The 27,258-nt window shown below is 41.1% G+C and overlaps 1 protein-coding gene across 1 annotated transcript in view; it reads left to right on the top strand.

Annotated features, from left to right (window-relative positions):
- Positions 1-43: 43 nt before the first annotated feature.
- The window catches only part of cbl (Cbl proto-oncogene, E3 ubiquitin protein ligase), a 31,290-nt gene continuing 4,075 nt past the window's right edge, over positions 44-27,258 (top strand). The window contains exons 1-16 of the mRNA XM_063907770.1: positions 44-923; positions 5,121-5,368; position 5,419; positions 15,957-16,102; positions 16,763-16,919; positions 18,786-18,907; positions 20,698-20,835; positions 21,575-21,662; positions 22,611-22,742; positions 22,931-23,149; positions 24,043-24,174; positions 24,901-25,323; positions 25,638-25,726; positions 25,888-26,082; positions 26,193-26,281; positions 26,675-26,917. Coding sequence (XP_063763840.1) covers positions 777-923; positions 5,121-5,368; position 5,419; positions 15,957-16,102; positions 16,763-16,919; positions 18,786-18,907; positions 20,698-20,835; positions 21,575-21,662; positions 22,611-22,742; positions 22,931-23,149; positions 24,043-24,174; positions 24,901-25,323; positions 25,638-25,726; positions 25,888-26,082; positions 26,193-26,281; positions 26,675-26,917 — 2,569 coding nt within the window. The 5' untranslated portion in view covers positions 44-776. The remainder of the gene's footprint in view (positions 924-5,120; positions 5,369-5,418; positions 5,420-15,956; positions 16,103-16,762; positions 16,920-18,785; positions 18,908-20,697; positions 20,836-21,574; positions 21,663-22,610; positions 22,743-22,930; positions 23,150-24,042; positions 24,175-24,900; positions 25,324-25,637; positions 25,727-25,887; positions 26,083-26,192; positions 26,282-26,674; positions 26,918-27,258) is intronic.

Here is a 27,258-nt window from a genome sequence, read left to right as displayed (position 1 = left end):
CACAGAGAAGGCGTGGAGTTTAGAGGGGGGCGAACGGAAGGGGACGTACAGGAAAGGAACAGGGCCGCACATATACACGTCACTAGAGGAAACAAAAAACACTGGGACATGTTTAATTCACACAATTATTTATTCACCCCTGTTCTAGTCTTTGTCCGTGAACATTTCGCAGTTTCAAGCGCAACTTCCTCCCTTTAGGCATTGGTGAGTGCGCTCTGTCGTCAGCCCACAGGGGAGGGCTGACAGTGTCATACAGCCACTGAACTTCCCGTCAAGACACGGTACAGGCGAACATTTCTGCTGCTGCTGCGGACAAAAAAGGGGAACGACATCGGGGCTGTCAAGAGGAGAGGACACACTCCAGTCGAGAACTCTTCTGGGCAGAGAAACGGTACCATTGTCCTACTGCTGAGGCTGAGCAGAGTCGGGGCTGGTGCTCTGCTAATTAGCCTGCGTGGGTCCCTGCAGAGACAGAGAAGCTAGCTGCAGCACAGAGTGGCTTGTACAGGGTGTGAGTGACTCTATTAGCTATAATCGGGACATTTATCTGACAAACTGGTGCTAGGGTTACTGATGGGAGCCTTTATTAAATAGTCATCCCTCCCTCCCTATACCCCCCGTCGGACCCTGGCTCGAATTCGCCACTCGGGCGCTGTCCTCGTCGGGGGGTGTCGAATCCCTATCGCCCGGTCCAGCTGACTCCACGGTCTGGTCCCTCTGACCCCTGCCCTGCCTCGCCTGTCTGCCGCTCTGGCCGACCCTAGCCGAGCCCAAACATGGCAGGGAACCTGAAGAAAGGAGGGGGGCTCATCGGATTGATGAAGGATGCCTTCCAGCCACACCATCACCACCTCCACACCCATCACCAGCCCGGGGCCGTGGACAAAAAGACGGTGGAGAAATGCTGGAAACTAATGGACAAGGTAAGTTAATGGTCAACGTTAACTAGCCTTTAACGTTCGCTAGCCCATTGGATGCCTAGGGATGCTAGCTAACCACAGCTAACTAGCGATAAGCTAGCTAATCTTCGCCTGCTGCAGGTCTGGTTTCGCTAACGTTCATGTTACCTAGTCAGTTGAGAGAAGGCATTGCTAGCTAATTTGCTAACTTTGACTGTATTCATGTGTACCATATGTGCCAGGCTACCTCACAGTAGAGTAAAAGACAGGGACTTTCTAAGGCAGCCTAACATTAACGTTAGCCCACAAACAGAACAAGGGTTTCTTTAGCACATCTGTTTGCTACTGTTGTGCCAATCCGTAGTAAATAACATTCGTTTCACACCATGTTTGACTGCGTTTGAATAATACGTTGTATCGTAAACATTAACCTAGAAGGAAGAGTTTCCGTTTACATGCCGTACAGGAATTGAATTTAGCTCATTTATCACACTAGACTGAAATTACAGGGTCTGCTATCACAGCAACTGTGTTCGTGTAACTTAAACTGTTGCTGAAATGTCTGCAACTGGCTGTCAGCCTTTACAAACTGTAACAAAGCACTGAGAAATAGGAAAGTAAATGTGTCCATTTAACAAATATTATTTCAAAGAGGAGACTTATTTCACAGTTTAACTTCTCGGAAAAAAAGTATGTAGCAGTTTGACCCCCAGTTTCCTGTGAGATTCACACAACGATATAAGAGTGAATAGGAAGACAAGACACTCTTGTGTTCTGTCTTCCTCTTTGAGGACTTAGTTTAGAGCTCTGATGTCATGAGACAAGGTCCTTTTTACAAAGCTAAAATAAAGAAACCACATTCCAGTTGATTTTTAAATTGGACAGCTAACCTTACATCACTTGAACTACCTGCACAGGCAGATTTTGCCATTTAAAATATAGGGATAATTAACCATATAACATCTGACACAGTAAAAGTTTAGGGCAACAAAAGTAGTATGTGAAAAAATATCAGTATTTTACCTTTTGAAAAGTTTATGCAATCAAAAGTATTTTTACTCTTGACTGTTAAAAATAGCAGCGGAAATAACATTGATCTTGGTCTGAAGGAAAACCACAGCCCAGCATACCGTAGATCAACACATACAGAATAGTAATTCAGTCACTCAGAAAACACCTCCTGCATAGGACTTTGTTTAGTTGCATCAAGAGCACAGGGTACAACGTTCTTTTTAGTCATGTACAGTACCTAAAGGGGTAACATTCCATAATTACTGAATCTTTTTGTTGCTTTTGAGTTTAACACTAAATCTGTGGTGCACGGATCAACATGTGTTCTTCATTTAGCTTCTTCCATTCATTTTAAGCCTTTATGAAACTTTTTTTTTTAAAGTTTAAGCATTAGGTGTTGAATTTCAATCCATGCGTTGCATTGCTATGCTTAAGGCTAGTTTACACATGCAACAGTGACAGCACCAGTCTTACATGTAAATATTAGTAATAATTGGTTTGGCTTTGACCAAATGTATAACTGGCAGTGATTTTTAGGTCATATGTTACTGAAAGATAATATGCATATTGTGATATTACATTTGTGCCATAGTAGAGCTTAGTGCACACATTGATTCATTTGTTTTTTGTGCTTAAAGAAGTGTAATAAGACAGTGGTCAATTATGAGTATTAAACATGAGTTTAATCCAATAGTTAAGGCATTCTTGAGTGTAGTCAATAGATTTTGAAATCCAAACTTTTGAGGAAATTAGGAAAAACATACTCCTTTGTCTTTAATGTGATGGATGGAGGCACCAAGGAAACACAAAAATAGTGTGTTTAGAGCTGCACTTGTAAGACAAATTCAACCAGAGCCACCGTTACCCAAGCTGGTTAACCTTTAAACAACTTAATTTGCTATAAAAAATATACCAGGTCTTTGCCAGGTGTAGACCAACCCAGAAGAGAGTGAGACAGAAAAGAAAAAACGTTTAGTGCAGTTTTGCTTGCAGGCAGTCAACAATTTACTTCACGACAGTAGCCTTGACAGACATCAACCAGTGGTTGATGTGGCCTTGTATGCATGAATGTGTTTTTCGATTAGTTATGGGTATATGTGTTGTGTGATGGATGATAATGTTAGTTTCACCTTGGCAACAGTCTTATCTGGTCTCAGACACAACCAGTGTAGACCATCTGTTTCTGGAGGAAGGGCACAGTGTAGGTAATGGAAGCATAGTATCTTTTACTTCAGTTGCTCATGTAGTTAAATCACCCCAATATCAACCACTTGTTATTATCCAAAATAGACAGTGACAAAAAAGTATTCTTATTGAGTGCTACATACTGTTAAGTAGAAACGTTTTTAAAGGTGTCTTGAATCTCTTCTTCCTCTTTCAGTTGCATCTCTGTTTAGTTATTGAAATGATTTAAACAGATGAAATCCTCTTGCCTTTGCTAGTTGTATCTGATCAATCTAATGCTGAACTAAATATGGATAATCATCTTGACCGATCTTAATAAAGTTTATTGTGGAAGTTCCCTCTCCTGATGTTTAAAACATCCATATCAGATATTGTAGTATTTACTCCCAGCAATTATGTTGTATAGTTGTATATTATAGTCATTTCAATATAGTAATCACACGCTCAGTATATTTAGCTTGGCTCATATGGGCTGTGGATTCATGAGGTCAGCTAAGGCTAGAAGGAAAGGGAATACTGAATGATAATAACAACAACCAAAATATTAGATATTAATGCATGGTAAGATATTTCTAATGTTTATTCATGACAATTGATACATCTAGGTAGTCCCAGGCCTAAAACAATTATAAGCTGATTGAGCACAAGATGTTGTTGATGTCTTTTTTTCTCGTATTGAAAAATCGATAGCTTCCAAGAAGGGGCAGGGAAATTCAAACTGACATTCTTGTAATGCTATTCCTGCCCTATATCTTTCCAACACTCACAAATGATTACTAGACAATAATCTGGCCTGGTTAACAAAAGAGTGAGCTGGTTCCTGTTGTTGTTTGTCGCAGCTGACTGTCTAGCATTGCATGTTCAAATAAGGACATCAGTCCCTGTTTTTTTCGAAAGGAAGTATAGTTTTGTGCCTCTGCGATCATGCTACAATGTTAGACAGCAGTCATACAGAGCTAAATGTCAGAGTGTTCTAGGCTGCCCGCCAGTGTGTCTTGTAATAGTCAACCAAGTGACTCAGACGCCGCGCAACAGTACAGTGAGAGAAGTGAGGATGGTTGAACATTACTGAGGATGTAACATGTATTCATGCAGTCCGGTGAATAAGCACGTAGAATGACCAAATCGACAGGGGAGGTCTACATTTTAATGAGTTATAGAACTGTCTAATAGAAAATGATCTCCCTGCTCATCTATTCATTAATCCAAACTGTTTAGTGTCAATGATCGATGTCAATCAAGCTGTTTGACTTAAGAGGTTTTGTTTTGTCTTTTGAGTCTGCTATATCTTTTTTATTTTTATTATTTTGTGATGTGTCATTGTTATTTAAGCTTGTATGTACATTGTCATACAGTCACAGCTTCAGCTGTTCAAAATTTGCATGGCAGTCATGCTGAAATGTTGAGCAAAGGGACTTTGTGTGTTTGAGGCAGAAGTGGTGTAGAGTGTGCAGATTGAAAGTAGGAAGTGTTAACTTATTGACAGTTTCTTTAAAATTACCAAAGAAACTCAGAATCAAACTGTTCTGACCAATGATCATTGACACGGTAGTCACAAAAAGACATCTGGATGACAGAATAAATAAAAAAAGAAGATATTTTGCTGCTAATGAAAGATATGCAGATATGCATTTCTCCTTTTCCACCTTCATCTTTTTGCATGGTTAGGGTTATATATTGATGATACTCATGTATTCCATCATTTAATGTGGAGATCTGACACACTGAAAGCTCCGAGCATGAGTCTGGCAGGACATTTGAGGTACTTTCTCACAGTCTTTGACTTTGCATGTCTTCTATCTGGGCTTGCTTCTGTAGATCGATGCTCTAGAAAGAACTTATGTCATGCAAGACTCTTGGTGATGCATCATGGGAATTTCTTTCTCAATCCCTGTTGTTTAACCCCTTTTTTCCACCCTGTTTCTAACGGATTCTGTGTAACTTGTCCCTCATCTTCCTTACTTCTTGCAACGACTTGTCTCTAACTGAATCTTGTCTTCCCCCTCACATCCTCCCTTTCTGCAGGTGGTGCGCCTCTGCCAAAACCCCAAATTGGCTCTAAAGAACAGCCCCCCTTACATCCTGGACCTGTTGCCAGACACCTACCAGCACCTGCGCACCATCTTGTCTCGCTACGAGGGCAAAATGGAGACCTTGGGGGACAACGAGTACTTCCGGGTCTTCATGGAGAACCTAACCAAGAAGACCAAGCAGACCATCAGCTTGTTTAAGGAGGGGAAAGAACGCATGTACGAGGAGAACTCGCAACCCAGGTGAATAAAATGGATACAAATATGGCAAATAGCTTAATAATAGGTGAAAGGGTGTGATTTTGAGAGGAAAAGGTTTAAAAATGGCTTGTGTTGACTTTCTTTAAAAACTCCTGCTGAAGGGTTCATTTGATCTGTAAGTCGAGCTGCTGTATCATCCCCACTTCACACATCATATTCAATCAGTCTGAATAATTTTCGACCATGAAGTCACAGAGCGAATAATTGTGACCTGTCCCCAGGGTGGTTGTTGCTCGACATACCAGAACAAGAGGAGTGAGGTGTTGTGGTTTGAGCATGTGAGCATGTGAGCATCTGTGGTCAGGACCGTGCCTTATCCACAGCTGCCTGTCTGCCTGTCGCTTTGTTTCTGTGCCACATTATCTCTACAATCTTCTTGAACATGAAGAGGATGGTTTTATGTGTTCTTTTTTTAAATATAAATTTCAGTTTCCTTCCCTTTACATTGAATAACCTGTCGCTGTCCCTCACGAAACAGACACAAACATGTGCTAGAAATAAGCAGTTTTCCCTCTTTTAATATATGGGTGGACTTGTGCTAAGTGTAATTAACGCCTGGTTCCCTTGTTGTTCCCTTGTTGGACAAAAGATAAACATTGGATGGTTGGTTGATGCATTAGAGGTTTAAGACAATAGTCGATATTGTATTAACTTTAGGATTTTCCGGTGATTCACATCATCGCTGAGGAGAAGGATTACATTTCTACCATCCGAGTCGGCGTGCAGTCGGGCCTTCTGTGTATCACTGTTTGTGCGTCTACTTTGTGTCCTCTTAATGGCTCATGTCATGACTGGGTGATGTATCTTAGGACTGTGCAAGAGAACATCTGAATTCCTACAGACTTAAGTAAAGGCAGAGGGAAGCTTTAGGGGGTAATTAAGATGTCTCTAAAGCTGGTTGTGAGAGTCTGGTTCAACCTGATTCATGGGAGGAAAAAGTGACCTGGGAGTGAGTAGATACACAGGACATTTTTGAACAAAGAACATGTATACTGTCTACTAACTGTCTCATTAGTAGATTGCATAGTATTCATGATGTTTTGGCCAAATACTACTTAAAACTACTGGCCATATAGTTACTTCCTAAGCTGCCGTCTGTTGTTTGAACTGTTTCTGGTTTTGAGAAAATTAAGTAATAGTTTTATGTAGTCAGTCCTACGTTATATATATCCTCATGTTGGTGCTCAGTTACTCAGCGAAATTGCTCTTTCTAGGCTACCATAACAGTAATCTTCCAGAGAGAGATACCCCACACTAAAAGGGATCCAAGGGGAAGAGGAAGCTGTATGGTTGATGTTTTTTTATAGAAATGTAAGATATTGCTCTGCGAAATGTATTTTCCTCATCATTTCTCTGAACCAAAAAGCTACATAGTAAAGAAATTCCTGGTATATGCAGAGGAAAGACACACACACAGCAGCCAGGCAGTGCACACAAAGACTGATATTGTCTGTGTCGAGAAGGCAGTGGCAGTGACACTAACCAATGGGTAGCAGCCCACCTAAGAATGCTGGAGAATAAACCAATGGCGTTGAGCCGCTAGAGAGACTAGTTTGTGGTTAGGCTACAGCTGAGCTCAGCACATGGCTCAGACTGAAAAGTTGAACAGTAAGGATAAAGATTATCTCACTGCCTGAATGCAGAGGGAGCAGTTTGATAATACACTGCTCTCATTGTTTTTGTTTAATTCTGCCTTAATTCAAATATGAGAACATTGGCACTTATTATTTCCACCACGTTGACTTTAATCAGTATCAAAGCTTGATAGTTATTGACTCAAATGACAATGACCGGGACTCCACTGTGGCCTTTTTGGAGTCAGATTGAAGGATCTGAGCGCTTCATAAGAGCCTTGAATGAAGGGTGGGTGGATATGCTATGTTGTGATGCCGTACAGGCTTCTCTGCTATGTCTTCCCAAGAGATGAAGAGCCTCTATTTATCCGGCCCCCTCTCCCAGATGTCCCACAAAGACTGTTTAGCTTTAGAGATGTATAGTGGTGTAAAAGCTTGTTTTTTTCATGTTGAGCAACAGTCTTGACTACAAATCTATGATATTTTTTCTTTAAAATATGGTGGAGAGGAAGAAAGGGGGTTCTATATTGTTCCCAGTAGAGGAGAGTGGGGATAAAAGTGAGTACTGTGAGCAAGACTTAATTATTAACACTGACGGCCCATATTCCGTCAGAATCAACACAACACCGTCAGCACTTCCTCCTTGTTTGCTTCCCTTACTTCCCCTAATGGCTTACAAAGCACAAGTGAAACATTTTCTGGCCTCAGAGTTGACCAAGGCCCATACGGAAATTGTTTTGGTTTGCCTGACAATTTTCACACACCAAAATAACAAAGAGGGTTTATTTTTATCTATAGTCACAAAAAAAAAATATTATGACATTTAACAGACCCTTTATAGACCGAAACTAGAGCTTAACAGTCAGTTGATTTATCAGCCAGTGTCTTCATTTCTGGACTACAAATGAAATTAACTTGGACTCTTACTCTTAAAATGATTTGCCTTTTAGGTTTGGTTAATTGTTCTGTAATGAGATATGATAATGTCCAATTACTTTTGAGGATTTAACTGCAGATTTGTTCCAAAGCCACAGTGATAACTTTTTCTTAGGAATAATATTTGTTAAACAATACACATTCTGTGGTCCCTGAGCCGAGTAATACAGTAGGTTGATCAATGTTTCCTTTAACCCTCCCCCCCAATGGGTCTAGCCGGATACTGCTTTGACCTCTCTGGGAGAGTCCGTTTGATCATCTTCCTGGGCTAAGCTGCCATTGCATCCTGACCACCATCGATAGGTCCAGCTGGTCACAGGAAGTGGTGGTGCTGACAGTTTGTAAGGTGACGCAACTGCACTGTTGGACACTCCGAACTGCAGGAATTGGTTTTGTCTTTCACACATATATTGTTTCTTGTGAAATACATTGTGGCTTAAAGCCCTGTTGCTACTTTCTACGAGAGCTTAGTGATGTGAACATTTTCACATCAGATTTAAGTTTAACCTTTGGAAACAAAAGTGTGGCGTTAGATTTGACTGTCCTGGATTGACCTTTAAGCAACTTTACAAATATGTCAGGTTTTCAGACTTGCATAACATTTAGTATTATATTGCATATACTGTGATGCAATGTTAAACTTTTGTAAATGTGTTATATTTGAGGAGGGAAACCCAACATGTGAAGTAAAATAAATAAAACGCCTGTTTGTCTATAGTTTGGACTTGCGGCAGTGAGCATTAAGCTGGTAAAATGTTGTCATGTAAAAAGCTTGAATCCTTTGCACAATAGAAAAATGCATTCCAGACATGCTTAGGTGATAATACTACAATAGTCGGCAGGAATGACTTCCTCAAGCTTCTACTTATGCAGACTGATCTGCAGCTAATCTACTGTTCAGCCTTTAGTGTCCAATGCCAACAAGAGCCTTTCACTAGCAATGATTTTGATCCCCTTTTTAATACTCATCAGTATGACCCTGAGAAATGGTTCGGTTTCACAATGCAAGTACTTAACTTTGTAAATGCAACTGTAGATCGATATGTAACAAGTGTTGCCAGAGTCATTACTGTTTTAGACGGTTTTTCAAAGTAGATGAAGTTTATATGTAATATTCATGTAACCTTTATATGTGTTTTTGTAGTTACTGCTGTTCAGAATCTGCATACTTGAGAAGTTGTAAAGAGGTTTTTGAACACATTAAAAATTCCTGTAAGAGGAAAATCTGTGTTTTCCTTTGCAATACCAAAATAACATAACACATTGGTGGTGAAATGTGTATGCTGTGGATGAGGCCTTTCTTTCAGTTGGTCGGGGTAGGTGCTTGGCACTGCATCGTCTAAGGCCACCACAGTTATTTTTTGTATAAGTTGTAGCACAGCACCCGAATGTCTGTACATTTGTGTTTTGGAAATAATTCAAAACGTTTATTTAATTTGTTGTTTGGGTCACATCTTAAGAATGCTATCATTCCAAGAAAAAAAAAATCTTGAAATTCATTGTGCAGTTGTTTACAGTAAAGTTCTCCAGAGTCATCAGTGATTTTATGTAGCCGAGCCTTTGTGGACAGAAAAACACATGACATTGTACGGTACAGTACCTCTGGTATTTGCAAATGTCATTTGCACCTATTCCTAATTTGGTTCACAAAGAGAGCCTCGTCTTAAAATATGACTTCCTATTTTCTGTAATCGTACCTGATGTCTATGTAAAACAAAGGTCGGGCTCTGAGAGCACATTTCCTGGCTTTGAATAACCAAAAACCCATCTTATCGCTATAGCTATAACTATAACACTGCACCAAAGGTGTGTGTTTGTAGGACTGGATGGTGCCATGAGGAAATTCAGCCATGCATGACAACAATGTCAGATCAAATTGATTAAAGGAGAAAGTTTGCATGGATATCATTCATTTCTGTTTTATCAGCAGCTGCTGGGATACACAGAGTTTGATGAAGTAGGTACTCCCACTCATGTTTCAAAACTGAATAGATTTTACCTGAACTCTCCCTGCAGACTGTCCCCTGCCACAAAGCTGTGTAAATAAAAGATGTTGAAGGGGATACAATGAGAAATGGTTACTAACTTCTTGTTAGTAAGTTTCTTATTTGGTATCTATTTGTGCACAACTAAATTAGTTAAGAATATTCTTATTAGGAATCAACCTTGAGATTTTTGGCCTAATGTAGCGAAGGCAGACATGAACAAGGTTTAGACTTTATGCATGTGCCTTGTCTGATCTGTAGATGCATTGTTCTTAAGCTGATTAACTGTAGCATATCCTTTTATTGCAGCGAAACTAACCAAGTTGATTTTATGGCCTCCCTCTGTGCTACCACAGCAGGGAGTCTTTCCATTAGATAGTTCGTTGTGATGGACTTGTCTTGGGGGTGACGTAAGGGAAGCTTTTTAGCGGCTATCCTAGCTATCAGTGCTGGCAATGGAAAACACATTTTATTGTTTAGAGGGTCGGGTTTGCAGCTAGAATTACATTTGCCTGTACTTGTAGCTTGGGGCTCAATATGCAAATATACAGATATACACACATGCATAAATAGCAGAGCATCATGGTTATTTATGTCACTGCAGTATCACTAAGTAGCCGACTCATATAGTCCTCATACACAGATTATGGTGATTAGCAGGATGCCAGCTTTTTTCCCCCACAGGGTACAGAAGCACTTGCTGTTTATGCACAGAGATTTTTTTTTTACAATTTGTAATTTATCTTTCATAATAATCTGAGTCTCATTAACTGGAAAGATTTGGGCGTTAAAATGAAAATTGGATAAAAGGTAAACACATTAGAGAAGCTGGTCTGGGTTCTTGTGCACATCTGTTTTTTAAATTTTATTTTGGTCTTTTTTTATTATTATTCGTGTGTGTGTGTGTGTGTGTGTGGTCATGGTTGTTTCCTCATGGAGATGTGGCTTGAATATTTCTGTATTGTTTTGTGTGATCGTTCACCACATTATTGAATTCAGCTTCCCAGGCCTAATGAAGCATGCACTCTGTTTTGCAAAGTTGTCACGATATAAACCCATGCTAACTACAGCCTAATTTCAAATGCGTCCTTGATACCAGATTATCAAATGCGCCTTAATGAGATCTGTCAGGAATTCATGTTTATGTTTTCATTAAGGTTATAAGATAGTCTTTCTCTTCTTGCCAGCTACTGTAGTGATGGGACAGTTCATGGTAAAGGACTATTTTAAGGTTGTTTGATTTTTGAAAAGATTCCCCATAATCAACCATTTCTAAACTGGCATACTGGCATTGTATTAATTTGTAATTGGCATCAGTCATGTGCAATATTTCTATTCAGTTGGAATAACTGTGGTGTACCCTACTATGAGCGACTTAGATCAGAGGCTATGATGGGCGGGGGGGAGTGTGAAAGCTTTGCATTTGACCGGACCTGCAAAGTGGAAACTGCTGAAGTGATGGAAGTCACGTCATGTTACGTGTAGTAAATGCCCTTTCACATATGCCTTTTATCTAAATGCAGTACTTAGACTGGTTTGAACATTTTAATTGTTCCTTAACCTTTTCAATTAGCAACATTCACAAGTGATCCACTGACAAACCTTTTTTTGCAGACATCACGTTTATAGACCCAAACACAATTTTGCAGCTCAGTTTTTTGCCAATAATTCAGTGATTCTATTCTCAGATTACCTTAAAAATAGTTCCACAGGGCTGTAATAATCAAAATACATAATAAACATGAGGCTTTATCAAGTTTAGTTTATCTCATGAATACTTGAAAATGTCGGTAGCTTTGCTGAAGGGCTCAGTTTGTTTGATCTGCATTTCCCTTTAAGCCTTAAGCAGAAACGATAATACAGCTGCACGATGATATTACAGCTACTTGTGACTCTGCCAATCCAGACAGGCTTTCATTCTGTGAGGTTGACCCATGCTTGCTGTGCTGCGGTGTATTAGCGCAGTGCGGTGCTTGCTGGCTAGCTGTGCTACTTTATCATAGCCAGCAGGAAACAGGAAGGGAGCAGCCAGCTGCAAGGTCAGAGGTCAATCTATAGCATGAGGGGGATGGTGGACAAAACACTAGTGTTCAGAAAAAAGGGTTTGGCTTCTGGACGTGGTTAAGAATGAGCAAGAGATGAAAAAGAAAACTCTAATGACTTATGGCAATCTGGAGAAGGTTAGCGAGCCATTATCTGTTCACTGCTGAAGCCCGTTGACTCTGCATTATCCAGGTTGGCACAGCAGCTTAAAGACCAGCACAGTTGTAGGAGCACAGGCTTATGCCCAGTTTGCTCGCAGACACACACATGCACACACACACAGGGCTGATATTGTAGGATGGAGGGACATCGAATGAGAGAGACAGAAAGATGCTCAAACAGATACCGGCTTCTCCTGCTACATATGAGATTACTTTTAAATGTGTCCCTCAGAGTTTTAAAATAATATTCAGCCTCTCTTTGTAAAGCGCTCTCTCTCTTATGTACTGACAAAAAAACACAACAGAGTCTCATTCACTGTGCAAATCTTGTGCCAGAGACAGCTGTGCCACCCTGGGAGCTTGATGCCAGTCAGACCAGAGTTGGCTTTCACATTCAGTCTGTCTCCTGAGTCTGGTGGGCGCCGGATATGGGTTTTTTAATTGCTGACGTTGATGTTTAGAAAGCAGGGTGGATGATGGCTCCGTTGAACTGCAGGTTCACAAAAACAACAAAATAGTTTTAAAAAATTCACATCAGAATAAGATAATAGCTTAAATGAATATTAAAGTGCACTTAACAGTATTGATCAGTCCACAGAAGCACATCCTTATTTCAAGCACATTTTTACACTGTTACACAAATAAGAAATGCACATGTAGAAAAAGCCTGTAATGATGGATATCAAACGACTTGGCTGTGTGACCGTTGTTGAACATGTACTAAAGTGTACAGCCATATGTTTTGGACTGCATGTGGCACTTCACTTAAAGCTTCCTGTGCATTATGGGAGCTTGACTGCATGTCTTTAACCTAAACAGCTCCTCCTGTAGTTTATCTTAGTTTATTCAACAGGGGCCAAACACAACCTCTTTTTTCTTTAACTTAGTTTTTATTTCAGTTCCAGCAGCTTATACAAACATATTCACACTTTTACATACACTTTTGCATATTGTTTTTCCACTTTTTCATCAACTGTATCAGCATATTTTATACAAGTAGAGAAAGAATTGAAGAGAAGAGTAAATACATTAACAAAATATGTATATATAAATTAAGAAATAAAACTAAAGAAAATGAAAAATATATATATATAAATATATAGATATATAGATAAGGAAATAAAATGCCTGTTTGACTTTATTGCAGAGTTTCCCTTATCTCTAGATCATACTTAGTTTGACTGATCTGGGTAGAACTGGTTGTTTCTAGTTCTTACTCGCAGCGCTTACTGAATGTTGCTCATACACATTTTTAGATAGACCTCAAAAGATTGCCCTTTGGTCTGTTAAATATATGTACAATCCAGCCAAGATGCCGCTTCACATCAGACATTTTTTCAACGCATATTGTGCCCACAGAAACTTTGACCCAGAGCGAGCATCTCCAAACATATCATTGGCAAATGTGGCTGAATTAGAAATGGGATTTAATGGTGGGTTTGAAGAGTAGTCATTTATAAAAAGTCTCAAGTATCCTCCATAAATGTTTGAAGCTCACAGGCGGAGGGTGGGCGGGGGGTTAGTGAATAAATGGTTCATAAGTAAGCAATGTAAACTAGATGTGGAAATGAAAGGTTTTAGTGAGAAGATAATAATTTGACGTATAAACTAAAGAGAGAGGCTTGTCTTGCCAGAATTACCTCGTAGATGAAAGCAAAGCAGTGGGGGAGGGGGGGGAGGGAGATAAAAGCACAGGGTTAGAGATAGGTTGACAGGAGAAGGGTTCAGACTGCAGATTTTAGGTTCAGTAGGCCAGTAAGGTTAGAAAGCAGAAGAAACGGAGGAGGACCTCCTGCTGAGATGACAGCGTCTGAAGAAAACACTCAGACATGCAGTGTCACAAACGCTCTGTGATGACACTGAAGAGGAAAGACTCTCACGAGCACCTCAGGAAGAGCCGACAGAAGTTGAATGTCTCATTTTCCATATTGCATCACTAATGAGGGTTACCCTTGCTTCAAAGACACACAGCCCCTGCATCTGGCTTCAACTCTTTTGCTGTATATTCAGAGCTGTTCAAAGAATTAGGCGTCCAGCCGTAGTGCTCACTGTTTAGTATCATGTCCTGCTGACAGGGTACAAACACACTTTAATTGCAGCTTAGGAGTGTTGCATTTCCTTTTTTCCCGGGTTCCTTTCTGCTCCCATTTGATGTTAACTGTCACACTTGGTCTATTTTGCCAGATTCCAACGTACACTAATGTTATTCATCCATCTTCAGTCACTGTCCTCCTCACTCATTCACTCTTTCCAATTCCCCCAAGCACCACTCATAGGGTGCGTAGTGTAGTGTAGGGCAGCTGCAGTGTAGCCACGCTTTCATTGCTGTCTCTCTTGTGCATGTCAATTCTCCCTGCCCGGCAGCCCAGCACAATCTCCCTCTGTGCTGCCTCATAAATCATGTCTTTCTCAGCAAAACACTTCTAATGCTGCAATGGGGTGCAGGGTCATGGTGACATTGTGCAGCTTCCTTCTCTCCATTCCCCAGTCTCCTCGTTCTTGGGACCTTACCCTCTCATTTTTGTTGTCAGGAGTTATACTCTTCACCTCCTCTGTCGTCTTTCCCTTTTCTCTCCTACTGTTCAACCCTCTCCTCTTCTCTGTCCTTGTCGACCTTGCTTTGTAACTGGAATTAGAGTTTATATGTATATGACAATGTCACGTCTCAGCATACCTCTCACTTTGAGTGTGTGTGTGTGTGTGTGTGTGTGTGTTATCTGCGGTGTGGCCTTCCTGGACGTGTGACTATATTTTTGTAATGGTGAGGCAGCTAAGGACGAAATTAGTCAAAAGAAAGCCTTGTGTGAAATTTCATACTTCATCATTTTTCAAATCTAACCTGATACTCGTTCGAAGGGAACTGTTAACATTTGAAACTCTTTTTTGAAGGTTAAGCCATTAACATGGTGTCCTCACATGTGTTTCGGAACATAATTGACAGGGTCGATGAGTTTGTCCCGTGGAAAAACAAGTCAAAAGTAATTCAGTGCTATTGTCATGCCTATCATGTGGTTTTTTTCTTTCCTATTCTGGGTTTTTGAGCGGTATAACAACTATGAAATCACACCAAGGCCAAACTAATACAACCAGAAGGTCTACAACTGCCCCCCCTCATTATACCGTAACAGAGGCAGCCTATCTTGATGCGTTTGTCCTGTGTTTTTTCCTCTTCATAGTTATCAATCACACCGCTCAGGAGAGCTTGTTGAAAGCCGAACACTTTACTTGCTCACGTCGCTCGGCTTGATACAGTAGTGGCTAGTGGATGGAGTAGACGGGAACACACAGTCCCACACACAGACACAGTTCAACGTCTTCCCAAAGCTATCAATGCGGCATTGGTAGATGGATATTATCCTGAAGAACTTTAATCAACACTGACAGTTGGATAGCACTAGTGTCAAGACTAATTCCCTTCTGGAGGAGATATAGAAACATGTGAACATTCCTCTTCTATCCAAGTGAGAAACAAGGAAGCGGCATGCACAAAGAGAAAGATTTTCCTTCACTAATATTCATCAAACATCACTTGTACGAGGAGTGATTTATGACAAATTATCGTATTTATTATTTCGTTCAAAAATGCACACTTGAAACTAACTTTTGCCTAAAGGTAAAACTGCCATCTTTATTTTGTTCTCTTTTTTGACTGTTTGGCGTTTTGTATTTTTCTCCAAGTTCAACAATGGTGGGTAACTAGAAAAAAAGTATAAACTTATCATTGCATTTCTAAAATTAACACTCAACACTTTGCAGGTAAACATTCTCAAACTTTATTGGTGGGGTATATACGGTCTGATGAAACTGCGACTACATTGCAAAGATAAATACGGCAACTCTCACTCTACCCTTTTGCTTTTGACTTCCTCAGGCGAACCTCACCAAGCTGTCGTTGATCTTCAGCCACATGCTGGCTGAGCTGAAGGCCATCTTCCCCAATGGTCTGTTTCAGGGTGACAACTTCCGCATCACCAAGGCAGACGCTGCCGAGTTCTGGAGGCGCGCCTTCGGGGACAAGTGAGCCTATATATCTTTGCAGACATTGAATAAAAATAAAACCTGAACTGGCATCCTGGAACAATATGGGTTCTCCCAAGAAAATAAGAATAAAAAGAAGTACTCGCTACATTAGAATAATACTTAAGTGACGTGTATAGCTATATATAGGCTGATAGGAATAGTTTGTGTCAGTAAAAGGTATCTTCTTTATGAAACCTATTGGGTTATTGAATACACAACTCTTTGACTAAAATTGACTCATTATGAGACTTCTTGAAATGTAACCAGAAACCCATGTTCGATGTAATAACAGAAATTTAAGCTAAATAGTGAAATTAATTGGGGGATTGGTTTTATGCAAAGGTTGTCCAGCCACGTGAAACTACAACATTACTTTAAAGCTGGGTTTTTCCCACTGCTAAATATTTTTGTTAAGATATTTAGAATTGATGTCATCTGCCAGTTTTTCCTTTTTGGAGCATTATTTATTAAGCAACTTGATATGGGTAGTACAAGTTGACTCCCTAGGTGTTTTCTTATTATCCGATACCAGATCCTATACTTTGTCTTTAAAACCGACCATGCTTCAGCCCAGGAAGTCTGACGTGTAGTCAGGATAAAAGATATAACGTTTTAGGAAGGAGATTTCCTCACGGTTTTCCTTTTTGTGTGCTACAGGACCATTGTGCCTTGGAAGATGTTTCGTCAGTCTCTCCATGAGTTTCATCCTATCAGCTCAGGACTGGAGGCCATGGCCCTCAAGTCCACCATAGACCTCACCTGCAACGACTACATCTCTGTCTTTGAGTTTGACATCTTCACAAGGCTATTCCAGGTAGTGAACACACACACACACACACACACACACACACACACACACACACACACACACACACACACACACACACACACACACACACACACACACCACTAATTTCTTTGTCAGAGCTGCAGTCTGAGGTTATGAAAGAGAGAAATGTGCTAAGAAAGAGGGTGATTGAGAAGACAGAGTCATTAATAGCACCAACAGTCTATAAGCCTTTGTCATGGAAAGTGAGAAGTGCATAATGTTTTTTGCTAGCCATATCAACATGTTAGCAGATGACTGCTGACTAATTCACGCTGTCTGGTGGGACTGAGGTTGAAGCTTTCATTTTCTCTGCTCGCACAGAACAGATACAGAATGATTGTGTCCTGTATGTGGTGTCTGTCACTTAAAAAGGCACAGGCAGGTCTTTCCAGATGGAGACAACGCTAAGGACTTCCTTAAGGATGGTCATTAAGTGTCATGTTATCATTATAAGACATCCCTTTCTTTGTGTTGGGTGAATAATACATAGCAAGGTTTAACACTTGTGGTATCATTCCCAAACAACTTTGGCCCTCTAGAGCGTCACAGTTTATGTCCTATACTTTTAATTTGCCTAAACCTTTAACTTTTTAGTTAACAGACCAAACTACTCCCTTACACACATAGCATTGGGCATCATTGTGAAATGTAGGGCTGTTAAAAAGAAGGGGAAAGGGAAGGGGGAGTCTGGGTATATTAGAATCATCTCCAGAGCTTATCTATTTTATTTAGTGCAAGTGTTTTATATTAGAGTTATAATAAACACAGTACTATGGGGACATATTTATATTGTATACCGTGTAATCTGTGAACTAGCTATGTTTTAATTTGTATTATCTAAAACACCGCGTCATATCTCGCTCGCAGTAGAGCATGTTGTTCATTCCCCTCAGTGATATTATCCCCGGCTAAATGTGTCCAGAGCACTGATCGGCTTAATGAAGCCTAAACAGATTACAGACATTTCCTATGACCCTCCCTCACACAGAAAAAAAAAACCTCCTCTGAATGTCCTCAGAATAGGAAGTGAGCCTGTAGCCATTTTGAGCTCTGTCGTTGATATGCAGAACACTGGGAGGGAAATGCTTGGTTTTTTAAATATAACTATCAGCGCCTTCAAATGTTTCATACAGTATCTTTAGGCTAAAGGATCTGTTCAGTAAGTGAGAAGAACCCTGCTACTAGTCTGCAATTAGACTAAAAAGGTATAAAAGAGATTAGACACAAAACGTCTAGCATGAGTGCATCAAAGTCTGTTCAACTTGTGACTTCCTGTGTTCAAAAACCATAAATAACCAGATTCAAATTTGGCCAAATGTGTTGAAAATGCAGGGGAACAGGATAGTCCCTCTTCTGCAGCTCTCGTGTATGTGTGTTTCTACTTCCTTTCACACACCAGACTAGCTGTGAAAACACCTTCTCACTACCACACTCAGCTATAGAGTTGTATGAATTATTTTTGTATTTTTGCTCTTGCTTTGGTGGTTTTTAAATAAAGAAACGTTTTCTGCTTTACATACTGTACATCATAGGAAGCAGCCTGCGTATCTCCCTTTAACCTTCCTCATTATGTTGCTCCAGATGGTACCAAATGAGCTGCGTGCTGTTTAAGGTGTTTGCAAATTCAGCTTTAAGGACCATTTTACTCTGCTTGACCCAGATAGCCACCGTAAATCACACTGAAGTCCAGTAAATGGTTGTTTCCAGTGTCATCTGTAATGCAGTTTATTCCTCCATTACTCTGCTAATGTTGTTATTGCTGTGTCTATTCACTCACACACCAAATGAGTGAGTCACCCTCTCTCTGTCTCCTGTGTGTGTGTGTGTGTGTGTGTGTGTGTGTGTGTGTAGCCTTGGTCGTCCCTGCTGCGGAACTGGAACAGCTTGGCAGTTACTCACCCGGGCTACATGGCCTTCCTCACATACGATGAGGTCAAAGCGCGGCTGCAGAAGTTTATCCACAAGCATGGCAGGTGAGACATGTGAATGCACACACAAACGCTTCCTGTAAACGCAATCTAGATAAAGATGCGGTGTAATGTTCTCCTCCCTTTAACTTTAAATAGATAGTTTAAGGTCCATTTCCAACTTGTATCTGCACATTGTGAGCAGTGTGAGCAAGACAGTGTTATTTCCATTATTCAAACTTAACAAGACGCATCATGTAACCACGGTCATATGATGAGACCGGCGACAGCTTGGTTGTGGTAAACTGAAGCTCCAAGGTCCTATATTTTTCCCTGCTGAAGAGCCAAGTATTGCTCACGTCATTGTGTGGCGGGTTTATAATGTACATAGCTTAATACATCATCACTTTAACCTAAGTCAATATTGCTATCATTCACACAAGTATACATGCAAATGATCAAGGTTTTGTTTTTGTAGATAGGTCACAACTTCAGTTTTGTTGCCAAGTGTACATACAAGTTGGTGTGTGTGGGTGTCGGTGTATTTGTGGGTGTGGGTGGTACCCAGGGCATCATAGCATTGGTACCTAGCATCAATGGCCTGATTGTTGACTGAAAACTATCCATTCAGATATTGGTCAATGTGTGTGCAGCATTTTGACATTCTTAATTACTACCTTCTGTTTGTATTATGGGTAAAGCACTTGGTCCGCATCCAAACTACACGTAGAGACTATTACTCAGACTACTTTCTCCACTTGTTCAGCATCTCCAAATTCAAGCTGTAGAAGAAAGGAAAGATGATAAAATACACATCTGTGTCTTCTAGGTTAGATTAACGCAACACTCCGATCCTGACCTACTTCACACAAATATCACTTGTTTGAGGCTTGAAGAAGAAGATAGAAGATGAACCTTTATTGTTTGTTTTCCACTCCTTTTTTTATATATACATACAGGTTAGGTGCACACATACACATGCATTTCTGTTTAATACACTCACAGAACAAACACACACAGGTATGTAGGTGCCCGGGAGGTGAACTGGCACCTCTCAAGCTACCAGTCTAGACGTGAACCGGCATACAAAGTTGTTCAAAACCCCAGATTTTTTTACATTTGGTCATCACCAGATACAAAATGATCAACTTGGGATATAAAAACAAGGACATTACGCATGTGGAGTACAGAGAAGAGTGGCTGCACGCCTTCCAGACTGATGCCACCACAGCTCCAAATTGTTTTTTGGTGGTTAAAAAACACCACAGGGATCATTAAGACAGCATAATTATAAAACGTAGGCTTCACACCATGCCTTTGCCTTTACATTTGACGAGCAGTGCTGGGTTTTGACGTCTTTGCCCATTATTTATCTCGTCTGTGGATGCCCTCTTCGTATGATTTTAATCAATGCAAATAAATCCAGGTTACAATTTGTATTTATTTTTTAAAATGTGTGTTTCTATTCAAACCATATTGAAAGTCTTATTGATAGGATTTCTTAGTTTTGTTATTAACTCGGTTCAGTCTGAATACACATTTGACATTTCCATGCATTATTCAGCCCACATATTTGCTCTTTGACCTACTTCATCTCACTCAAATGTAAAGGCATACTTGAATAACTTGTTTCTTAGTAAACTCAATTAACACCCTCCTGATCTGTACATTTTATATAATTCTTTGCATTGGAACTAAGCCACCATGCTGTACCAAGAGAAACAATGACCCCTACTGTATATGTGGCAATAATGAATTATCTCTAATTTGATTGCTTTTTTTCTGTGAAACAAAGGTTGACACAACTTTAGCATGCCTTCTTTCTCATGTCTCACTTCCTATGTGTTCCTCCACAGTTACATCTTCCGACTGAGCTGCACCCGGCTGGGCCAGTGGGCCATCGGTTATGTGACAGCAGATGGAAACATACTCCAGACCATTCCCCACAATAAACCGCTCTTCCAGGCCCTGATAGACGGCTTCAGGGAAGGATTGTAAGTCCATCTACAATTTGTTTGACACACTCCTATCAGCTGTTCTCTTGATCATTTTCACCTTGACCTATGCTTTGTGTCTGTGTAGCTGGGTGTTGGTCTTGATTTGTTTTTAATAAATTATCTATAAGTTAAGCTTCCTGTCATATGCAGGACTTCTCTTTTTCTGCCATTTCTCTTTTTCTTTCTTCTTCTCTGTTTTAAAGTGTGTGTTCATGCTTTGCACGCCACAATGATTCTGCCTTTCAGCTCTCAAACAATCCAGCCATATCATATTGCCTGTTCCCATCTTTAGTGTTATCATAACCAGAATTGAGCTGCTGATTTCCAATGTGCAGCTCAGTCATTGTTTTAGCTGGCTGGCATGAAACTCATCTTTTAATGCCAGTGCTGATTATTTTTGTTTAATGAAAGCTATGGTTGGCTTGCCCCAACCTGTAATCACTCCAGAATATCGCCTGCATCTACAAAACATTTATCAAATAGTAATTACACCATCTGGCCCGTTTAGGAAAGTCACATACTCCACATGCATCATCATCTCTGTGCTGATATTAAAAATACGTTGCACAGTGAATGAGTGGACGGAACAGATGTTTTCATGCTGCAGCCTGTTGGATGTACATGAAGTATAATCATATTGACTAATTATGGGGCTAAATTTGAAATAAAAATGCCTGTTGAAATACCCAAGGCTACTGAGCTTAACTACTCATTTTATGTGCCGCTTCATCTCCAGCTATTTATTCCCCGATGGTCGGACCCAAAACCCAGATCTGACGGGACTGTGTGAGCCTTCACCTCAAGACCACATCAAAGTCACACAGGTCAGAGCAGTGTGCTTCCCCGACTGGATGTCCTTCTTTAATGTCTTTCACTTTCTCACTGACCTTTGGCATCTAACTGTTAAGTGGAAATAGCTTTGGTACACAGCTCAATTAAGATCACGGTTGCATAAAAAATATTGACTTTACCGTCTAGTGCATGACCAAAAGGAAGCAGAAGTAAAAGTCATGTCAAAAAACACCACACAGGAACTAAGTTTGTCACGAGTGAGTAGCTGAATACTTTTAAAATATAGCATTTTTTTATGTCTAACATCTATATTTAAGAAGTGAAATTCAATGGATAAAAATAGGTTTTTCATTGTGACAAAAAGCCTCAATTTAAATGTGGTAAAGGTCGCCGAAGGCTAAACATCCCCATAGACACGTATTAAATACCAACATTTAAACTGTATATTTTGCGTTTTAGTTTGAGTCTTCTTCTTTAATGTCCACTAATTTAAACAGTGCTTCCAAAGTATGTCATACACTGATTGAACATTGCATGAGCTACATTTTAGTAAATAAAACAAATATTGTAGCATTTCAGAATGTTTTACCATGTATATTTTATAAACTGTTTTATAGTTCAAACTATTCAGACTTTTGTCAGTGCAAGCTTTCTCTCTTTTTAAGAAAAATAGGAAACCAACTGTCTTGCAAAATGTAGTACTGTCATCACATCGAAGCATGCATCAACTATAAATTGTGAAATATTTTAAAACCACTCATGGGCTTTCATGTCTTCTCACAGGTTTTTGATATGTGTTTATGAACTGACTCCTTTTGCTTGAGCACAGGACTGAAACTAAAAATACGCCCCCACATTTTTTAACTTGGCTCCAGATCCTTCCGGGCTCCTTCTGAAACGATCTCAGATGGTGTTAGAACGGTATGATGTTACTGTGTTTTGGCACTGAAAACTCACCGTTGTCTCATTTCTCCCCTTAGGAGCAATATGAGCTGTACTGTGAGATGGGCTCAACATTCCAGCTGTGTAAGATCTGTGCCGAGAACGACAAGGATGTGAAGATTGAGCCCTGTGGTCATCTCATGTGCACCTCCTGTCTCACTGCCTGGCAGGTAAGAGTGGGTGGATGGAACATGTCCGTGTGGGTGTTTTTGCTTCCAGTTAAATGTCATACCTTATACCTGTTGAGAGGAGGAGTCACTCTTAAGTGTTAGTCTAGGCAGACATGGCAGACATAAAAACACTTAACCCCCTTTCATCTCTGTGTCCCATAACATCTGCCTTTGTGCTTTTGCCACAGGAGTCGGAGGGTCAGGGAACAGGATGTCCCTTTTGTCGCTGTGAGATTAAAGGTACGGAGCCCATTGTTGTGGATCCTTTTGACCCCAAGGACAACAGCGGGGGCTCCTGCAGGGGCATGTTTGGGGCTGAGGGGGCTCCTTCACCCAACTATGACGACGATGACGACGACAGACTTGAAGACCCCCACCTCATGATGAGCAAACTTGCCTGTTCAAAGGTAATACTTTGGGAAGACCTTAACTTCATTACGAAAAAAGTTGTATCAGTTTGCCTGAAGTTTCCAGTCATGACACCTCAAGCTTTTCTTCTGAATTGATAAAACGTTGCTTTGACGCCCTCGGCGCAGCTCATGGGTTTGTGCGGTCCTCGTATCTTATCTGTCTTTGAGAGACCCATCTCTGTACAGATGAAATACTCCCTGCCTCGCCCCTTTCATTTTTTCTGAGATCACTCCTCATATCTCAGGTCTTTCATCTCCATCTTTCATGGTGCCAAGGTAGCAACCTTTCTGTGCCTCAGTGTTTGATATGTGGGGCATTCTCCTATCCTCCATGTTTTATATGCCTCTGAGAAACTCTGTGTGCTGCATATAGATCAGACGAGTACCTGAGCTCACTGGCACTTTGAAGTGGTCCCTGGAATTTCTTTGGCATTCATTCCTGAACCGGCCTCTTTCTTAACTTTGACCAGTTCTTTAAATCTACCTGTACACTTTTAAGTACATGGCTCTGCTTCATCACTATTTTGTATTGATTTGTATCAGAACAAAGCGAATTTAGATTTTATTATTTGTTTTAATTTTTGATGAGCAAATGAAGCTTGGCCATTGTACGGTGCAGTCAAATGTTATGGCTCTTGTTGTTGCATGATCAGGACTGTCTAAATGTTTGCCCCACATAATCATAACATTTCAAGCCATGTAGCTCAAACCAATGATTTTAATCTTTGGCTGTGACCAAAAATAGTACTGTTGTGCTAAGTGTCCCACACACTATCCAACCTAAGTTAGGTTAGAGGCAACAGTAATTCATTTATATTCCTCAAACCATTAGACGAATCCTCAGTCTGTTGGAATGCTGATCACTGATGGGTGTTGTGCTGTTGATCCAGGTGGAGCGCCCCGCGTCACCCATGTCCATGGCTCCTCAGTCCTCTCTGCCCCCTGTGCCGCCCAGACTAGACCTCATACCACACAGACCTCCCAACCCGCCAGGGGCCTCCAGCCCCGGGGTCACCAGTAAGGTAACTGAACATACACAAGCACGAAAACGCCTCGTTTGTGCGAGAGTGGAAATTAAAATAAAAGTGTAGTTAAAGCGTCACTTTTTTCACAGTCACAAAACATTTTCAATAATGGGTTGGATTTTTTTGTCTCAAGGGAGGTAGGGGGCATAGCCTACAGGTCAACAAAAATGACTTTTTTTTTTGTTTCATTTGAACATGATGTTAATGCAAGCTCTATCACTTGCCATCTTTGTTGTAACATAAAAGCCCTTTCAGTGTCACCCTAAAATGAGTTTTGTAGCACCTTGTAGCAAGTAGCAAGCCAAACTCAGAATCCTCTGGTAGCTTGTTTTCAATTGAGGCATACCTTTGTTGCTCCCCTCACTGGAGCAGTGTGTTTGAATGAAAGCCACACTCATCGCTGTATTTGATATCCTGCATGTTAGACATCTGGGAGTTCATTTCTACTCATTCACACATTCATATTACCAAAGATCTGCTTAAATGTAGATAAATGGAAACTGTACATAGGAAGCTGGGATTGTGTGCAGATGATGAACAGCACTGTGCTTTCTGTTGTTCCGTTATGAATATTGTCGATTAGGATGATGAAGGCACACAGTGCTTTTGCTGCTAAATGGATTATTTCCAGTGGAGCAGAGAGCAGCTCTGTGTTTCCTTTGTTTCACATCAATATTGTATGTATTCTAAAAGGGCTCCCCCCATCTCTGTTCCCCCCTCCAGGCAGCATCTCACCACAAAGACAAGCCTCTTCCCCTTCCGCCAGCGCTGAGGGATCTCCCCCCTCCTCCTCCTCCGGACCGCCCCCACGCAGCCGGGGCAGCCCCCGAAGGACGGCTGCAGAGGCGGCCCTTACCCTGCACTCCTGGGGAGCCCCCTCGAGATAAGCTCCCTCCTACACCCCCGAACCGGACCCTGGGTGACTGGAACTCACGGCCTGTTCCCAAGGCCCCCAGTACCTCCTCTTCCCCGTCGTCCTCGTCGTCCTCCTCATCCAGCCAGGTATCCAGTCTGGGGGTTGACATTCGGGCAGGTGTCAGGGAACTCTCCAACCGACACTCCCTCCCCTTGGCGCTGCCTTCTGCTCTGGACACGCGATCAGACTCGCAGAAGAACAACAGCTCCCTCAGTCTGGACCACCAGCTGGTCAGAGAAACCACAAAGCACCACACACTGCACCAGCGTTTGGTTCGATATGTATTGATTGGTTAGAATTGCGAGCACACTGAATTATAAAAGTACTAGTTCAATAGGATTTTTGGTTTTATTTTAACTGCATTAACTTTCTCTAACGTTAGATCAAACAATATATAACCATACATCCAGCAGCTGTTAGCTTAACTATACAACGTTTTAAGCCGCTTCCCCGTTTCCAGTCTTTTTACAAAGCTAAGCTAACTAGCTCCTGGCATCAGCTACATTTCCAATTTCTGAGATTTCAGCTTCTGCTTCCTTTACAGAGTTTTGTGGCAACAGCCGGTCAAGAATATGACAACCCCAAAGTCAAGCCCTCTGCCTCAGCCAACGCCATCTATACAATGGCGATCAGGTATGATTTACTGGCACTATAATGACAGATGAGTGGAGCATTTCTACTTTGACTGACAGCATTTCTTTCATAATGCTTGTTATTTCCTCCAAAAACGTGTTTATAATTCACAAATCCATGAATCGGCTTTAGTTTAAACATTTGTTCTCGTTTGTTTCTAGACCTTCTCCAGCCCCAAGGCCAGTGGCAGGAGAGGAGGCACGTGACAGTGAGGAGGAGTCGGAGTACATGATCCCCTCTTCTCGGCCCATCCTGCCCCCTGTTACTGCACTTCCTGTAGGGGAGCCCCCACAAGTCCCGAGGCCTTCCCAGCCTCCATCAGCACTCCAGACACAAGCCTCCGCGCTCAACTCACGGTACTCCAAATACTCAATAAATCCACCTATAGCACACCTATACTACTTTGATAAGTGCAGTGCTCCGTTTGTTATGGTTGTTGTTTCATTATTGCTGTTTGTTGTTGTAGGCTGACAATGGCTGAAGTGGAGGATGGACCTCAAATGTATGAAGCCATGTACAACATCCAGGCCCGGGCCCAACAAGCCAGAGATTCAGGTATTTTGATTCTTCAATCTTTTTTAAACAGGTGGACAAATCAGTTTAAGAGTGCAGAATGAGCCCCTTTTTTAAACCTCTGTGATTCCTACACGCATTCTTTGTGTTTACACGTTGTTTTTAATCTCTGATTTTATTTTAACCCCTGGTTGTCCAACAGTCACTCAAACCAATCAATTTCAATTGGTGAATATTAGTTTCATTCCAAAACAAGGCCCCCACTATGTGGTAAAATTACACAGAACTACTCTTTCTAACTTGGTCATAGTCGTGACTCGTCTCAATCTATTTTAGTGAGTGCGGTAGCCTGTGTAAATGAGTTAAACCAGGATGGCGCTAAATACAATTAGTCAGATACTGAAGAGCTAAAGAATAACTTTCTATCCCCCCCAGATTATTCAGACTTGCCCCCTCTGGCACTGTCCAATGGTCCCAGAGACCACGCTGCCGAGGACAGGGAACAGGAGGAGAACGGGTACGACTTACCTAAACCGTGGCTGCCGATGCCCACGACCCGACGGACCCTTTCAGAAATCAGGGCGTCGTCTTCCTCCTCTTCATCGTCCTCATCATGCTCGTCCTCCACAGCAGCTTTCAGCCGTCTTTCTCTAGATTCGGATGCTGGCGCTGCAGCACGTAAGGATGCTTGCCCCACATGATCCAGATCTAGCTTTCAATACATATACTTTAGAAATGATATTACAGACATTTTGAGAATGAAGGTTTTGTACGGTACATCATAATCAAAGCCTACTGGCTCAATAGGGTTATTTAAAGCACCACATCTGTCTTTCTGAGTAAGTAGTTGGAAACCATTAGGTCATAGGTCAATACTTTTTTGCGATTTGGATGAACTGACCTTTCAAAATATGTGCTTTTATTAGATGATGTGAACAATTTTACATTAGTGGTGGCATATACGGCAAGTGGTTTGTTTCATACAATGCATTGGATGTAAAAAATATAGAACAGCAGCC

Source organism: Eleginops maclovinus, chromosome 18 (genome assembly GCF_036324505.1).
Source record: "Eleginops maclovinus isolate JMC-PN-2008 ecotype Puerto Natales chromosome 18, JC_Emac_rtc_rv5, whole genome shotgun sequence".
Lineage (NCBI taxonomy): Eukaryota > Metazoa > Chordata > Actinopteri > Perciformes > Eleginopidae > Eleginops > Eleginops maclovinus.
The sequence above is the reverse complement of the archived record's forward strand: the minus strand, read 5'-3'. Positions and strand labels throughout refer to the sequence as shown.